Raw genomic sequence first — 18,952 nt, forward strand, 5'->3', positions numbered from 1 at the left:
AAGGGTTCAATGGCAAACGCTCCTTCTTCCCTATGAACATGGGGGTCTTGGGGCACCGGACCTGGAACGGTACTATAGGATAGCGCAGGGGGCACATCTTCATACATGGATCCACGGGGATCCAGGCATCCCCCATGTGAAATTGGAACGCCTCTTTGCTGACCCTACACCTCTCCCGGCCACGATATGCCATCCAGCCGATCGAAGGGTCGGTAACCTGGATTCCATTGCTGCCACAAACCACGCTTGGCATGCAATGGTCCGCTCCCGAGAGAGTGAGCTGTTGTACTCTCCCCTACTGCGAGTGGAGTGGGCAGTATGGTTGGCCCCGCTAACGGAAAAGGGCGTACTGAAGGCGTTGCGGGAGTTGGGCATCGCCACGATGGGGGATCTCTTCTTAAATGGCACTATAAAGACGTTGCAGCAGGCTCTCCAGTCCTACCCTGGGGCGACGCTATTGCATAGCTTCCAATACCATAGGGTTCGTAAAGCGGCACTGGTATCACTGGGCCCGGAACTGGCAGAGTCGCAGGAAGTGCCTGAGCTCACGTATGTCATTAAGACCCCCTCTTCCCGTAAATTGATCACTGCTCTTAAGAAACTTGGTGATGGGCACCGGCAGTGCCCCCCCTCCAAGGCCAGATTGGCCTGGCAGGCCGACCTTCAGTCTCCCATCTCGGACGAGATGTGGCATTATTGCTGCGCGAACACTAGGAAAATTTCACTTAATGGCAGGCACCGCCTAATTCACTTTAAGTACCTGCAGCGGGTATATTACACGCCGGATAGGCTACACAGGTATGGACTGCGGGAGTCAGCGGAGTGCGAACGTTGCCATTTCCCTGTGGCTGATTTTCTACATATGTCCTGGACTTGCCCTGTTATCCATAAGTTTTGGGGAGAGGTCTTCATGGCACTTAGCTCTATCCTTGGTGTGGAGATTTTGCCCTGCCCGGCGCTGGCACTGCTGGGTTTCTCTAAACTGTTGCCAGTGGCATTGCGGCGACTTGCTGACATGGCGTTGCTGACGGCCAAGCGTTTGGTTGCGTTGTGCTGGATGAGGGGGCCAGTCCCTACTAAGAAGCGCTGGGAGGCGGATTTGATTTACTGCTGCACGCAGTCGGAGGTGTACAGTGAACTGCTTCCCCCTAAAAGCCGCCCCAAGAACTTCTGGGGGTTATTTAAGGAATTCCAGAGCGCGCAAGGGGACAGTGAGTCAGATCCTAAGGGGGTGGAGTTGGATGAGCTGCAGGAAGGTGGGGTGGGGATGGTCGACTTTGATGAGAATTGTGGTTGAATGTTTCCAGGCTGACGGTGGGTGGGGGATCCCGCCTGAGTCTTGCATGTGCAGTGTGCTGGGTGGACACCTGTGACGGCTGTATTGGGTGGTGGTTCGCATGGTCCCTCTCGGACTTTGCTCCGTTCCAATGGGCCCTTGGGTCAGTTGCTATGGGTCCTGAGTTTGACTATAGACGTGGTAGTTGGTGCGGATGGGCGAGTGGACACGGGTATAGGTAGGCTGGCTAGTTAGTAGGGCGGGGTTTTTTTTTTTTTTGGGTGGGTTTTTTGTGGTTTACTACGCCTTTCCATTTCTCCCCACCAGGAGACTTTATCCTCAGGTTTTCGAGAAGTTGGTTTAATATATGTATACAGACTGCATTTCCTTTGCACACCGAATTGCGATATGGAGTGTCACCACCAACGCTGCTAGCTTGGTTTCCTTTTCTTTTTTTTTTCTTTTTTCTTTTTTGTTATCCTGAGGTCAGGCATCAGCTGCTTTCATACTTCGATATTGTTTCACATTTCTTTCTTTCCTTTCGGTGCGCCGCCAGGCCTCCGGGATGTTGGCGTAGTGGCTGTGTGTGTGGCCTCTACTCAGGGATCTGGGTTTGAACTACTGATGCCGCCGGCCTCCGGGTTGTAGGCGATAACGGCTGTGTGCATATTTTGAAGGTGTAATAAAGTACAAATTTAACAAAAAAAAAAACAATATGAGAGACGAAATCCAGCTATACCATTAAATTAATACATATTCGCACTTTAAAGAGGAACAATGTAGGGGAAAATAAAGCTAACGAACGAGCTAAAGAAATGAAGGACAATGGATTAGATAAAAAATACACGGAGTGAGTTGGTGGTTACACTAGCCATGCATTCACACTTTCCTAAAGGAGAACCTTCGGGAGCCAGGGCGCCCATGCGCAGCGTGATTTGCTTGGGAGTCACATCGGATGGGATTTGGGCTGTCTGGTGCCGGACGCGTGTCCGCGCCTCGTCAGGGTGTGCTCTGAGCCCCGTCACACCAATGTTTGCTAACAGGCTTAGAAGTATTGGCAGGTGCCTATGCCCCCGGAGTGACAGCGGTCCGGCTCCTGAGCACATTGATTTCCACAGCCTCGGCCGAGGATTTGCCGATAAGCATCCGGGGCCGGTGAAGTTATGAGGGCTCGCGCCTGCCGAGCTGACAGTTCCTGTCACCGGCTTCTGCCTTACAACATGTCCCGCTGTCCGAGGGCAGCCCGCCGGTTAACCGAGGGGGTCTGTCGGGCGATGACCGGGAAAATGGAACATAATCAGGGAAACCGGTTCACAGCTAAACTGTTATCGTGAGTTAGCAGCCTCTACAGGGTACTGCCCGTACACGCACCTTAGCTGTGTGTGCACTGTTGCAGCCTTTGCGCTTCGATCGCTGTACACCTTAGCTGCAAGAACACTTTAGCAGTCTGTGCACTTAGATTGCTGTACACCTTGAGCTGCATGAACACTTTAGCAGTCTGTGCACTTAGATCGCTGTACACCTTTATCTGCACGAACACTTTAGCAGTCTGTGCACTTAGATCGCTGTACACCTTGAGCTGCATGAACACTTTAGCAGTCTGTGCACTTAGATCGCTGTACACCTTTATCTGCACGAACACTTTAGCAGTCTGTGCACTTAGATCGCTGTACACCTTGAGCTGCATGAACACTTTAGCAGGCTGTGCACTTAGATCGCTGTACACCTTTAGCTGCCTGAACACTTTAGCAGTCTGTGCACTTAGATCGCTGTACACCTTGAGCTGCATGAACACTTTAGCAGGCTGTGCACTTAGATCGCTGTACACCTTTAGCTGCCTGAACACTTTAGCAGTCTGTGCACTTAGATCGCTGTACACTGTTAGCTGCACGAACACTTTAGCAGTCTGTGCACTTAGATCGCTGTACACCTTTAGCTGCACGAACACTTTAGCAGTCTGTGCACTTAGATCGCTGTACACCTTAGCTGCATAGGACCTTTGTCTGTGCCCCTAACTCGCCTGCACTTTTCTCATGTATGTACACTTGAGCAGCCTGTACGCTTAGATGCCTGTACACTTTAGCAGCCTGTGCACTTACACAACAGTGCACCTCCGCTGAACGCTTAGCTGCCTGCCCTGGCCGGCCCTACGTGACGTCTTGGATCCTGTTCACTCTAGTGCCACTTGCGCCTTGGTTAGTTTCGTATTGCGCCCCTCCCAGCCCCACCCTCCTTTACATTCCAATTAAGACTCGTGTTCGCTTTCAACTGTTATATTTTAAGTTAAATTCAGTAGTCTATTGGAAAACTTCCATAACGACGCGTACGTTTTTGCATTTACCCCGCCCCATTGTTCTGCCAATATTCGAAGTCCTCGGCTTTGTCCCCGAGGCCCTTGAATCACAGCCCTGACTGACATCCGATCCACGAGGAATGACTGCTGACGTGAACCCAGTAGCTACAATGTAACCGCACTGTTACTGTTTGCAAGTACCGTGCTGAGTTGCAGGACCTCTCTCTGTCCTTCCACGTGTCCACAAGACAGAGAATATCCCGCGGGCTCGTGCAAGCAAAATGCACTAATCCCACGGTGTAACGAGAACACGAGAACCCCCAACGTGTGATAGCGTGGCCCGCTCTGCTTGTAACTGATATTCAGCCAGCCACGTGTAAACAATTCTCAGAGCCAACTACATGCGTTCAAAACTGTGATCGTCCACTTTAAAATGAAGCACACTTAAGCCCCCATATGTAAACATACACAATAATATGCAGCTTCCCTAGATTTAAACAAAGTCTACATCTCACTCTACGTATATACCTAAAAAAATCCACATGTATCTGCTGTGATCTTCAGTTGCACACACGATGTATACACCCATCGTACCACATGTACATACAATATATTCTATACAGAAACACTCACATTCCCACATACATGTCTCCCTGCATTCATTCTCAATATATAGATTTCTCCAGGTTTAGGCACAATGCACAGAGATGTCTCCAGACCACAAGTAAACACAATATACAGAACTCAACACATGCAGACACATTTTGCAGATCGTATGCAAATCTAGTATACAAAAACCTCCACGATATGTACACACACAGAAAGCTTAACAAGTGCACACAATATAATATACAGATCCCTTAAAAGTGTGTACGTGAGACAGAAACCTACATGCATAGACACCCAGACCACATGTAACCTACATGCAGAGGCACCCAGACCACATGTAAACCTAATATACAGTAACTTTCACATGTGCACACAGTGATCGCAGGACATGTAATCATAATGTGCAAATTCCGTCACTTGCAGACACAATATACAGATCTCTCAGACCACAAGTAAAATAAATGCACAGAAAACAAGACTTGCAGGCGCAGAATACTAATCCCTCCAGACCACATGTAAACGTAATATGCAGAAAACTCCACGTGCACACACGTACAGAAACCTTCACAAAGGCTCAGAAATAAATACAGAGCCCTCCACGTTTACACGTAAGACACAGAAACCGACAGCCACAGAGCCGTCTACACTACACAGTATACAGGCAACTCTTTGAGTAAACGTAAAATAAAGATCTCACCGAAATACGCGACCTATTGCATTGCAAATGCTATAGGTCTCGCATTTGCGAGAGATTAAGCTATTGGCATTGTAAATGACGCCATTTATTTATTTTCAAAACCAACACATAAATACAAATTGTCATTTACAATGCCAATAGCTCAAACTTTTCAAAAGGCGAAACCATTGCATTGTAAATGCTTGTTAGCTATCTAACTCATTAATGGTGGCCGTTTCTATTTTGGTGCCCGGGGCTGTTTTCTATCCCAGCTCGACCTTGATATTAGGCCGTGAATGGGACGTGGGTGCAGCATTTTCTGTATGGTGCCTTGCGCTTTGTGGCTTCTTCCGAACTGGACCTGAAAGTGTTATTTCTGTCGCACGGAAGCACAGGTCTCGTAGCCGAAATGCCATGGTTCATCTTGGATTGTGAAATGCTTGCAAAAGGGGAGCGCTCCAGAATCCAAGAAAAAATACTTTGGCTGCTGGATCTACATTTTAGACGGGTTTAAATAGGGACTTCTTTGTGAAAACAGCACCGTCCCAGTGCCTCGTTTTCCCCTCGCGAATGAGCAGATGTCGCACAGATGAGTGCAATTTGAGCTCCCTTCACAAGATCCAGCGTCCTCCACCCCCCTGCCCCCCCCCCCCCTCCACTGGGACTTCTTTATTTTCTGAAGCGGCCTAATACTGGTTGCAGGTCTCCGCTGCAGCGCCCTTCCTTTGCAAAGACTTGGTACGACCGTTTGGAAACACAATATTTAGCATTCAACTTTACAATGTGGAGAGTTGTTCTCATAAACACGGAAATCGCTCTGTTGCCCTTGGCCGTGGGCATATGTCTGGAACATCAGGTGACGTGTCAGATTCGGTTCAGGATTTCATTTTCTTGCCTTGTGAAACGAACCCCTGCATTTATAATAATCTAGCAGAATCAAATCACCCGTGACTAAGCCGCTGATGCCAATTGGTCTGGCCTTTTTTGTTGTACAAATTCTAGTTGAGCATGCACATATGTTTTATGGGGAGGAACAGTGCTGCGGGGGCAGCTTGAGTGATTGTAGTCCCATTAATGCGGCATTAATGTTGTACTTTGAGAGGAACGAGGGGTTTGAAGAGCTGTGCTGTGGGCGGGAGCAGGCTGGAGTTAGTTTCTTTCTAACACAAGTAAGTCACACCTTTCTGTCCGAGATAAACAGACTCCCCACTTATTCAACAAGTACACACGACCCTTAGCCAGGCTAAAGCTTCTGAATGAAGCAACGTTTTTCGTATCATCGATTAAAAAACCTAAAACTGAATTTGACTATCACATTTATTGAGCCATTATAATTGCTCGGTATTACGGGAAGATTGTTTACAACGGGGCTTATGTAAACATACTACTTTGAGTACAGCTGACTAAAAATTGTGCTTTTGAAACTCATCTGTCGCCAAATAAACAGTCACCTGAAGTGGTTTCCATCTACTCTTGACAACTCACGTGATTTAGCTTTATGCCCTTTCCACAATGCCTTTTGGTGATAATGGGCTCATCTCCTGAATACTTTTAAATATATATATATGGTGAGAAAAAAAATATATGTATATATTCTCCAAAATGCCACTGTTCCGACAGCCAAACTCTTCAGATTCAATAAATCAATCAATCCGAACATTTGTAAAGTGCACTACTTATCCTTGAGGGACTCAAGGTGCAAGGAGGGGGTGTGAGGGGTTTTCCTACTGCTCGAAAAGCCAGGGCCCTCATTTATGAAGGCCTTGTGCCACTGGTGCGTCACTTTTTTCCATTTTAAAAGTGACGCACCGCCGGCGCAAGACCTTCATAAATAAGGCCCCAGGTCTTGAGGAGTCTTCTAAAGGTTAGCAGGTCCTGTGTGTGCCGTAGGAGGATGGGCAAGGTGTTCCAGGTTTTGGCAGCGAGGTGGGAAAACGATCTGCTGCCGGCGGTTGCTCTTCGGATGCGGGGGACTGTGGCGAGGGTGAGGTCGGCGGAGCGGAGCTGCCGGTTGGGGGTGTAGAAGCTGAGTCATCTGTTGAGGTATGCTGGTCCGGTGTTGTGGAGTGCCTTGTGTGCATGGGTGAGGAGCTTGAAGGTGATCCACTTGTTGACCGGGAGCTAGTGCAGTCTCTCAGGTGGGGTGTGATGTGGCTACGGCTAGGGATGTCGAGGATCAGGCGTACAGAGGCGTTTTGAATGCGTTGAAGTAATTTCAGGAATTTGGCCGAGGCTCCTGCGTAGACGGCGTTTCCGCATTCCAGCCTGGGTGACCGTTCTTCTTGTTTTGCTGGGGATCCACCTATAGATCTTGCGGAGCATGCAGAGGGTGTTGAAACAGAAGGACGAGACAGCGTTGACCTGCTTTGTCATGGAGAGAGTGTCATCTAGGATAAAGCCTAGGTTGCGTCCGTGGTCAGTGGGTATTGGAGCTGTTCCCAATGCGTTCGGCCACCAAGAGTAGTCCCAGGCCGAGGGGGTGGAGCGAGAATGAGGACTTCCGTCTTGTCCGAGTTTAGCTTCAGTTGGTTGTTCTTCATCCACTCTGCGACGGCTTTCATTCCTTCGTTTCGGTTGGTTTTGGCGGTGATGGGGACCTTGGTGAGGGAGAGGTTCAGCTGGGTGTCGGCGTAGGAGATGATGTTGAGGTCATGCAGTCGGGCGACATGGGCGAGCGGTGCCATGTAGATGTTGGGCAGAGGGATGAGCCCTGGGGTACGCTGCAAATGATCTTGGTGGATTCGGAGCGTAAAGGGGGGAGGCGGACGCTCTGGGTTCTGCCGGAGAGGAAGGAGGTGGTCCAGTCCAGAGCCTTGGCTCGGATCCCAGCGTCGTGGAGGCACGTGCGTAGGGTGCGGTGGCAGACAGTGTCGAAAGCGGCTGAAAGGTTCAGGAGGATGAGGGCCGCGGTTTTGCCGTTGTCCAGCAGGGCCCTGATGTCATCGGTGGCAGTGATGAGGGCAGTTTCGGTGCTGTGGTTGCTGCGGAACCCGACTGAGATGGGTCCAGGATGTTGTTTTACTCGAGGTAGCGGGTCAGTTGTCTGTTGACGGTCTTTTCGATGACCATCGCCAGGAACGGGAGCAGGGAGATGGTCCGGAAGTTCTTGAGGTCCTTGGGGTTAGCCTTGGGTTTTTTGAGTACGGCGTTGATCTCAGTAAGATTTCAGCTCTCCGGGAAGTTTGCTGTCTCAAAGGAGATGTTGATGGCTTTCCGGAGATGGGGTGCGATGGTAGTGCTGGCTTCGTTGAAGATGTGGTGTGGGCATAGTTCTGACAGAGATCTGGAGTGGAGGGTGTTCATGATTTTGATGGTGTTGTCGTTGTTTATGTTGGTCCAGGAGAGCAGGGGGTCGATGCGGATGGTGGCCGTGGGGACGGAGGTCTCAGTGGTTGTCGGGACGGTCGTGCTGTTGAGGCATTGGTGGATGTATGAGATAATGCGATGGAAGAAGGTGGCAAGGGAGTCGCACAGGTCTTACGAAGGTGGGATGTCGTTGGTGTTGGAGCTGTGGTTGGAGAGTTCCTTCACGATGTTGAAGAGCTCTTTGCTGTTGTGTGCGTTTTGGTCTAGGCAGTATTTGAAGGAGGCTCTTTTGGCGGCTCTGATGAGGTGATGGTGTCTGCGGGTGGCGTTCTTGTGGGCTGTGTAGCTGTCCGGTGTCTGTTCGCGGTGTGGGATTGGGTGCCTCCATGAACTGCGAGATGCTGCACGTAGCAATACTTCCAACAAAAGCGCTCCAAAGGAACATTCAGGGGCACACAATGAGTACCAAAGAATGTTTTAATGTACCAGGCAGACTCGTTTCGGTGACCATTCGCCTTTATAAATGCTGGTTCCCGCCAGGGGTCTTGAATTACAAGCAGGCCTGGGCGCAGTTCATGGACTTTTGCTGTGCAAAACTCCGCGAAGTTACAAAAAAACTCAGCGGAGTTCCGCAAGTGGCGGATCGCAGTGCGAACTTCTGTTCGTGCTGGTCTTCCTGCTGCTTGGGTAGAAATTCTACCTGAGCAGCAGCTAGCGCTTGCGATCTTAGCATTCACGATCGCAAGCGGGGAAAAAACATCACTGCACTACCCGGATCACAGTTTTCTGTACTCCACAAGCTCTGCGGAGTGCAGAAAACTCTGCGAACGAAACATTCACCAGCCAGGCCTAATTACAAGTCCACTCATATGTGCACAGAAACACTCCCTTTGGAAGTAGGTAGGAGACTTTCACATCACCCGCAAAAAAGGCGTATGCATTTCGTCTTAGGATTAGCCTTCGTCAGCGCCACAGGTGTGAATGCTTCAGGTGGCGGTAATTTTCACTGATATAAATATCACGCTCCACCTGATTAGTCCATCGCTACTCCGCCCCTCCTGGCGCACATGCCAATCGCAATTGTCCCTGGTATATCGCATCATGTACCGCGACTACCAGTCCCAGAATGCAGTTCTCATGTTCATTACTTGTAATGGTTGCGCGAGGATGGGAAAGAGTTGTGATGATGGGAAACAGACTCCACACTCTGCTGTCGTAGAACACACCGTCCCTCCTGTCCCCATCCGTCTTAACCTCCGTATGTTTGGTGTCCACTGGGCGGGGGCAGGATGAAATGCATATCCTGCCCAGCGTGAACCCAAATGACTCCAACACACCTCCGATTTCTCCCAAAACCGGAGGTAGGCTCTGGCAAATCCCGGTACCCCAGGCAAATCCAAACGCCACCGAAGCAGCAGCCAGCAGGTCAGAGCCAACTAAGGTGAGACGGGGGCCTCTTTGCCCAGTGCTGGAACCCGCGCTGTAACATAGTTCCATCACCCCCTCCAATGACGAGAGTGAAGAGGCCAACACTGGAGAACGGGTGGAGGCAGCATTTATTCCATTCAAGTAGGTAGGAGATTTTCACATCACCCGCAAAAAGGCGTATGCATTTCGGCGTAGGATTAGCCTTTGTCAGCGCCACGGGTGTGAATGCTTCAGGTGGCGGCAATTTTCACTGATATAAATATCACGCCCCATCTGATTAGTCCAGCGCTACTCCGCCCCTCCTGGCGCACATGCCAATCGCAATTGTCCCTGGTATATCGCATCATGTACCGCGACTACCAGTCCCAGAATGCAGTTCTCATGTTCATTACTGGTAATGGTTGCGTGGGGATGGGAAAGCGCTGTGCTTATGGGAAACAGACTCCACACTCTGCTGTCGTAGAACACACCGTCCCCTCCTGTCCCCATCCGTCTCAACCTCCGTATGTTTGGTGTCCACTGGGCGGGGGCAGGATAAAATTCATATCCTGCCCAGCGTGAAGCCAATTGACTCCAACACCGCTACGATTTCTCCCAAAACCGGAGGTAGGCTCTGGCAAATCCCGGTACCCCAGGCAAATCCAAACGCCACCGAAGCAGCAGCCAGCAGGTCAGAGCCAACTTGGTGAGACGGGGGCCTCTTTGCACGGTGCTGGAACCCGCGCTGTAACATAGTTCCATCACCCCCTCCAACGACGAGAGTGAAGAGGCCAACACTGGAGAACGGGTGGAGACAGCATCTATTCCATTCAAGTAGGTAGGAGACTTTCACATCACCCGCAAAAAGGCGTATGCACTTCGGCTTATGATTAGCCTTCGTCAGCGCCACGGGTGAGAATGCTTCAGGTGGCGGCAATTTTCACTGATATAAATATCACGCCTCACCTGATTAGTCCAGCACTACTCTGCCCCTCCTGGCGCACATGCCAATCGCAATTATATATATATCTATCAAAACAAAACCCTTTCAGGCATAAAGTGACGCATAAATTATGCAAAAAAGAAAGAGAACTCTGGGTAGTTCTCAGTTTAGGTGGAAAGCAGCTCCTGTTAAAGCACTCTCAACACCAGCGACACTCTAGATCTGCTCGCCTCAAATGTCTGTTTTTCTATCAAAGTTTTTAAGCATAGGATTAGCAAAGTGCCATAAACGCTGAGATAGAAAAGGACAAAGTCTTTTGTTCTACAGCAAAGTTTTTAAGCATAGGACTAGCACAATGCTGTCCTTGCCGAGCTGTAAAATGACAAAAGCCATTTATCACTCCAGACTCAGTATTACAGCTCTGAATTGGTAAAATACCACCTCAAGCCAACCTGAAATGAGTAAAAGCAACCCCTAACACTGTGTTTCACTCTAATTAGAGCTCTAGAGAGGTGTAGCTTTGTCCAGATACAATGGGAGCACCCAGTATAAGTAAAAACAAACCCCTTTCAGGCATAGAGTGACGCATAACTTATGCAAAAAATAGAGTGAAAAGCATAGGATTAGCAAAGTGCCATCCACACCGAGAGAGAAAAGGACAAAGTCTATCATTGGATAGAAATAAAATACAGGAGTGATTAATTAAGGAGGATAACTAGAATTTGCACCCCAAAAAATTGACTAGAATAAAAAAAAAGTCAGCGAGAATTTAGAAGAAACATAAAGACAGGGTTTATGTTAGAGCTAGAAAAACATATTGGCATTTTCTTCAAAGCAGGGATGAGCTGAATTCCGTACTGCTTGATAATGATGTAAATTGATAATTTATTGTGTAACTTATAATCACAAATGACCAAGAAATTTTGCCTGGGGGAGCAGAAGCCATGAATTGGAAACGTGAGCAAGCTTGTCCACCTACCATAGTGCATTATTCATTGACCAAATTAAGGGTGAAGCTTTTTGGGTCACTAAAGTCCAATTATGTAACATCCATTTGCTACTGTTCTTAATGACCCAATTCACGCTAGTGACTGGCTTGTGTTATCCTATAAATAGATTTCTCCCTAACTGCTCAGCAATGCCAGGTAGTAACAATTGTTTGATAGTCTCTCTCCACCTGGTCCTACTAGGCTAGGGTGATGGCGAAGGCCCTCTAAAGGTCTTACATACTAGACAGCGCAAGTTTTCTGATTGCGAAATACTTATTGTTAGCTTACAGAGGGCTTAGAACAAGTCTATTGTTTACTATTGGTTGGCTTTGTCACTCTCATTTGCTTGCTTCTTATTTAATGGCTTTTCTTGTCCATCTTATCTTTCCCTTCCTGGGTTATAGCCTCTTTACTTATGTCCTTCCACAATTTTAGGAAACTATGTTTTTCTTTTTGTTTAAGCACTCCACAAGAGTGTTGTTTACCTCATTTACTTCTCTGCCCCCCTTCAGTTCTCTCTTTCTCACCTGTATCCTCTCACCTGTCTGCTTTTTCCCCACCAGCACCATGTTGCTCTCTCTCTCACCTCTGTGCTTCTCTTCCCCCCACCTGTGCTCCCCTTTGATCTCTTGTGCGCATCCTGTGCTTTCCCCACCCTCCATGTCGCTTCCGCTCCCATGTTTCCGTGAGCCCGTGATAAAAATGCTTTTGCATATTTTCTATTTTTTTTATTTAGTAATCCACCTTAATTTGGTAAATAAAAACAGAAACAAGTGTCCAGGTCCTTAACAGCGCAGTTACAACCATGATGTATTGTTACTAATTTCTTAAAATATATTGATCCCTCTTCCAGAAGGTGCATTCATTGCTATGCGCTAGTGGCTACTTTACATATGAAAAGTACACTCCAGCATCACTTTGTTTGTCATATTCTGTTCTTTATCTCCTTGATGCATTCTATTCAGAGAGCAATTGGTGTTTTTTTAAACTTTTTGCCAGATAATAGTGCAGGCATTAATGCCATATTTAGCACTTGTGTATGTATGCAATGCATGTAAGTCATTTGTGAATTCCTGTTTACATGCCGTTAGCACGTTAAAGCCAGATACTTTGGCTTTGCCAACGATTGTTTATTTTCCATCTCTCTTTGGCCTGCATTACAGCCCAAGGAGAGAGCTGCAGAAAGGGGTGGGCAAATGTTATAAAACAACAATGATTCTCCCAATGTGCTACTTTTTACAGGTGAGAGTGTAGTGGTGCATGTAATTTTTTTTAATTCTTTGTTTTTGTTGGGATGCTTTTGTTTGCCTTTTTTTTAAAATAATGCCGCTTTTATGACCCGAAAAAAAGAAAAATGGTGCCTTGGTATATGCACATTTGATGCTTACGTTTTGCCTTATTTGAGGAATGAAAGATTATAAATTTACCATAAATAAAAGCACTGAATAACTTGAGCCTTTAAAATGTAGTGAACTTTGTAGCGGGTTGAGAGGTTTTATGTGACCTAAATGTACTGTGAGAAAACCATGTTAGAGCCATGAAACCCTGATAACCCACGTTAAATTGCAAACTGACACCTTTTAGCCCAGTCTCCTAACGTTTTAAACACTTTACTTATATGTACATAAGTTTTCATAGTCCAAGTTTATTTATTACAAATTGGTCAAGCAGTGATAAAATGATCAAGTGCGCAAAGAGAAGTTTCCCTTTTGCAGGTGATGTCAACCTAAACTATTGGGCAGCATCTCTAAAAACCATTGCCAAGGCCAGAAGGTCCTAAAGGCGAGACCTGTTAGCTTTGTGAAAGATTGTTTAGGTCTGTTAAAAACATAGATAGATAAATCTTTGATTCCTAGTTTTAGTAGTATTTTTCAGAGAATGAATGTATGCATTTTAAATTGCAGTATACCGTTTTGAAATGTGAATCTTAATTCCCATTAAAAGGTTTCCCAAGGACTGTTCCACAAGCGGAAGCGCTGGATAAAGTTTATCAGATAGACTCTGTGATTGATTTAAATGTACCATTTGACACCATTAAACAGCGCCTCACTGCACGCTGGATTCACCCTGCTAGTGGAAGAGTCTACAACACTGAATTCAGTCCTCCCAAAGTCGCCGTAAGTACTTTTCATGAACCTAGCATTTAGTATAAATCGATGTGTGTGTGTGTATATTTTTGGGATTTTGCTTGTATCGCTTTAAATGTGCTTGGTATTACCTATTCACTACTTAGAGCATAGAAACAACACTGGAGCCATGTCTTGGTTTGCCCCACACTAAACTGTGAGCATTTAGGGAATGACCTCCTTATATTCTATGGGAACCACACTAGGGAGCCAAGTCACAAAAGCAATTCTGAGTATGGTACAACATACATCCGGGGAACCAGTCACGAAATGTCAAACATCCTACTAGTAAAAGTGCAAAGAATTACAGTTCTTTCTATATGTACTAACTAGCAGCCCGCCCCAGCGTTGCCTGGGGCAGAAAGGGGCTGGGGGCAGTACACCCGCTCCCGCCCGACCCCCTCCCGCACCGACTCCCTCCCACCCCGACTCATTCGCGCCCCCCTCCCGCCCGACTCATTCGCGCCCCCCTCCCGCCCGACTCATTTGCGCCCCCCTCCCGCCCGACTCATTCGCGCCCCCCTCCCGCCCCGACTCATTCGTGCCCCCCTCCAGCCCAGACTCACTTGCGCCCCCCTCCCGCCCAGACTCACTCGCGCCCCCCTCCTGCCCAGACTCACTCGCGCCCCCCTCCCGCCCAGACTCACTCGCGCCCCCCTCCCGCCCAGACTCACTCGCGCCCCCCTCCCGCCCAGACTCACTCGCGCCCCCCTCCCGCCCAGACTCACTCGCGCCCCCCTCCCGCCCAGACTCACTCGCGCCCCCCTCCCACCCAGACTCACTCGAGCCCCCCTCCCGCCCCGACATTTTCATTTACTGCTGCCTCCTTCTTTCCTCCCCCTGCATCAGTCTCACTTTCCCTTTCCTTACCTGTGCCGCCGCTCCTCACTGCACAGCCGCTAGTCACTGCACCGCCCTTCTCCTTCGTCGTCGTCATCACGCACGTCACGTCCCGGCCAGCGCTAGGTCCCAGCCGGCGCTACTTTCAGGGGACTACTTTATTTACAAACGTAATTTTTTTAATTTACTTTTTAAAAAAATTTATATAGCCTATGTCCATCTACACACCCTGACATTTTCATAGATGTATCGGGTGTGTAGATTGGCGCTGTGGTTCCCGAGTTTACCTGGCCAAAAGGTGCAAGTTCTCTCTTTATAATAGTAGTATAGATTGTATATGTATATTCCCATTACCTTATTTTCAGAGCCAGTTCACAAAGGCATAAACGAATACCTAAAAGACTACTACAGTAGTACTGCCTTATAGATTCGAAAAATGCCTTTGTGAACATGCTGCTAAATGTCACAAAAATACATTTACTTATGGTCCTTTTGGAAGGGAGTGTTAGAAGGGGCGGTCCCAGAGGCCAGGCTATGTCCACCCGACTTCTCCGTGACCCACCTCTCCTGCCAATAATGCTGAGTCTTAACGAGAGGTCCTCACCAGGGAGAACTTAGAGTATCGAATCGTACACACTGAGATCACACCACACTTCCGAACAGACACCACACTGTAGGTTTTCAGTAACAAGTTCTTTATGAACAGAAAAGGATTCAGCACTCTTATTTACAAGCGATCGAGGGATCGTAAAGTCTCAGATTCGGGTAAAAGGGAAGCGGGGCAGTCTTAGTCTTTAGGCCAGTACGAAACGTGCCCTGCGCACAGCTCGCAATCCTCGAGCCGGGGGGATATGGGAGATGGTATTCGTACTGGATGTCCTACTCACTTCAGGTCGTTCAGTTCGTGTTGGTAGCGCCGATGGTCCAGCCAGACCAGAGTACTCCTCGAGCCACGACGAAATCAGCAGGTTTCGATCCGGAGGATAGTTCTCGAGGAGCCGCAACCACGTCAGCAGGGCTCCGGAGGTTCGATGAAGGTCTTTAAGATTCAAGGTCGAGCCGCGACGAGGTCAGCATGGCTCTGATGTTCCAGTTCCGTAGTTACGAGGATGAGCCGCGACAGCGTCAGCAGGGCTCGAAGAGTTCCAAAGTTCAGTTTTCCCCAAGGGTAAGCCACAATCAGATCAGCAGGGCTTTCTTGTCCAGGATACAACTGCCCGCTAGTTCTTGGGCGGGCCTTGATATAGTCCAGTGGCCCTTTGATGTCCGAACCCTCGCAGGCGGTGGTCTTAGGCCTTGGGGGCTGGTCGTTGGTGAGGTCCGGCGGTTGGCCCTTTGATCTCTTTGAAGGTGCGTCCGGGAATTCCCAGACGCTCAGCAGGGTCTGGAGCCAGCACTCGGGGAGGCCAGAGGTGCGATCTAAACCAGCTCCCAGGGGATGGCCAGAGGTGTGACAGAAACCAGTCTCTCAGGGAAGGCCGGAGGTGCAATCGAAACTCCCTGTCTTATCTCACTCGGGGAGCCCTCACCCTCCCAGCGGGGGCTGGCGTGTCTGGAGCCTAAGGTTCGCTCGGGCTGGGATCATGCTAGGCCCAGGGAGTCAGGGATCTCGGAAAGGGAAAATGGCTGCCGGTGGGCCTGTGGGGCTTTGCAGGTTCTGGGCGCGCAGGGCCGGGGAGGAGTACGGGGGCATGCCGGGGCTGGTTGTCGGGGTTTGAGCGGACATGGACAGGACGACCAGGGGTTTCTGAGTGCAGGGCCAGGCTAACGGGGTGCTGAGGGACGGGGGGGAACCACGCCACGAGGCCAGGTCCAACAGGGAGGGAGAGTTTATTATTCCGTGTTCGAAATATGGTGTACTAAGATTTTGTTTAAACTATTTGAACAGGGTATTGACGACCACACTGGTGAACCTCTTGTTCAACGTGATGATGACAAGCCAGAAACGGTTATGAAGAGACTCAAGGCTTATGAGGTACTCACAAGACCAGTTCTGAATTATTATCGGTGAGTTCTTTTTTTCACTCTTAATATTAGCTACTGCATGGTCTGTCCATATTGCCACTCGTTAATATTTTAGAACTCGTTTACTTTAATGCCCTTGCTTTCTTGTGCAACTTTCACTAACTAAATATTGTAGTTTTGTACAAGTTCTCATTTTTTATAGGAGAACGGTAACGATGGGACTATTTTTTTTGTGCTGTTATCAGCAGCCTAAACCATGAAATGATGAACCTAAGGTTCTTGCCTTTGTTACAGACACTTGTGGGGACTGTGTGTGTCATTGTTTATGGTTAGACACCCTTGAAGTAAATACTTTTGTAGGGTTGTAGTTTTATCTTGGTTTATGTGTAACGTGTTTACTGAGCGGAGATTGCTTTGTCTTTTAAATTGTATGGGCAGTGGAACACTTAATTCTGTACCAATTAATGTCATGAGGAGCACCAAGTTGATGAGACTATGAGTAGGAAACACTTCAAGAAGAGACAGGATAAGAATAAAAAGTAGGCCTGAGAAAACTTTAATAACGCAGGCAAAATTTGCATAACTCCCGAGTATTTCATCAAGCGAAATTCCTCAAAAAGGTAAACATTTTGCATTGGTCAATTTCGCACAATTTTTGTACACTAGAGACTCCTGCGCGCAGAAATTATCTCACTAACAGACCCTTGTTTGTTTGAACGAGTATCTTACCGGTATCTCACAAGACCTTTTTATATCTGAAATGCACACTTGCATGGGAAAAAAGCATACTAGTAAGAAGGACAATTAAAGGGTTGTCTAAAAGTATACCTATTGGCATGAAGCTTCCAAGAGCGTTTATTGTATTCACGCTTACTCAAAACCTGAGTAACTATGAGGGCCTTTGTTATGTTTGTCAAGTGGAATCAGAGTTCACACCAGATCTTGCAGACATAGATGGGGTGGAAATGAACAGAGATCTAGGTTAAGGAGGTGAAGGAAGACAAGCATATGTGACTGTCAAATTGAACCCCAAGGTGTCTATAGGAAAGCAGGTAATGATGGAAGGAGGCTTAAAAGGCTATTGGTTTTAACACAGTGTATTGTGGCAAATAGATACATTAAGCAGATGAATGACGGCACCACGATTGCCTTTACCACAGATACTTAACAACAATGCCTTTACAACGCATACGTCTTTACCACATAAAATTTGACAATGAATATGTGTTTACCACAAAAATGTAAGTATGTCATATTCTGCAGGGAAGTATAAAGCCTTATATGTGTGTATGTGTGTGGATATATATATCTATATATATATATATATATATATATATATATATATATATATATATATATATATATATATATATATATATATATATATATATATATATATATATATATGTGTGCGTGTTTATACATAGCAAGGTTACTCTGTTAACCGAAACGCGTCATAGCTTTTATAATAAAGACCTGAAATTCCACGAAATCCTGGTGTCCGTAACTGTTTCTTTTCGTGACCGGCTGGAAGCTAAAGGAGGGGAATCCATATATATATATATATATATATATATATATATATATATATATATATATATATATATATATATTTTGGCCCTATGGTTGATGAGGCGTTGGGGACCCGAGGCTGCACCCTGTGTTTCACTCTGCGGTTACAGACGCTTTGCAGCGCACCTTTCCCTCTGCTAATTGCTTGATTATTTCAAGACCGCTCCACAGCCATACTCACCTGGGCGCCACTGCTGCATCCTGGGAGATGGAGTCCGCTGATCCACACGGACCCTTCTATTCGAGGACTTTTGTGCTGAGGGGCGGAGCCAGGACACTGCACCTATCACTGGTGGGTTGGGTGCCTTACTAAGCTGCAGAACGCCAGGACTTCCGCTTTCACCACCGCAGGCGCTGACGAGGCCACACCGGCCGAAATGCATACGCCATTAGTCTGAAATAAAGGTGCTGCTGCTTCTCTTCCCCACTGAGGCTCCTGCTTCTTTCTTTTGAGAGGAGGTGTTTTTATATATATATATATATATATATATATATATATATATATATATATATATATATATTCCCACAAAAGCTGCTCCTGTTGCAACGCGGTGACCCGTGGACAAGTGGCGTACACTCCGGCGAAGCAAACCGGAAAATCAATGTCCATCAACAAAAATGAAGTATAGTACGCTCTCAGGAATCAAAACACAGTCCAAGAGTGAAGTGGAACCTTGGTTTTAATCACACAACGCGTTTCGGCGACTTGCCTTGGTCACACGTGATCAAGGCAAGTCGCCGAAACGCGTTGTGTGATTAAAACCAAGGTTCCACTTCACTCTTGGACTGTGTTTTGATTCCTGAGAGCGTACTATACTTCATTTTTGTTGATGGACATATATATATATATATATATATATATATATATATATATATATACATATATATATATATATATATATATATATATATATATATAATCGATTTCTGACTTCCTCCTTTCAGTCAAA

At 47.3% G+C, this 18,952-nt stretch overlaps 1 protein-coding gene across 1 annotated transcript in view; it reads left to right on the forward strand.

Annotated features, from left to right (window-relative positions):
• AK3 (adenylate kinase 3) overlaps positions 1 to 18,952 on the forward strand; it is a 102,686-nt gene that overhangs the window by 59,367 nt on the left and 24,367 nt on the right. The window contains exons 3-4 of the mRNA XM_086961202.1: positions 13,444 to 13,616; positions 16,354 to 16,472. Coding sequence (XP_086817328.1) covers positions 13,444 to 13,616; positions 16,354 to 16,472 — 292 coding nt within the window. The remainder of the gene's footprint in view (positions 1 to 13,443; positions 13,617 to 16,353; positions 16,473 to 18,952) is intronic.

The sequence above is a fragment of the Lissotriton vulgaris genome, chromosome 3_1 (genome assembly GCF_964263255.1).
Source record: "Lissotriton vulgaris chromosome 3_1, aLisVul1.2, whole genome shotgun sequence".
Taxonomy (NCBI): Eukaryota; Metazoa; Chordata; class Amphibia; order Caudata; family Salamandridae; genus Lissotriton; species Lissotriton vulgaris.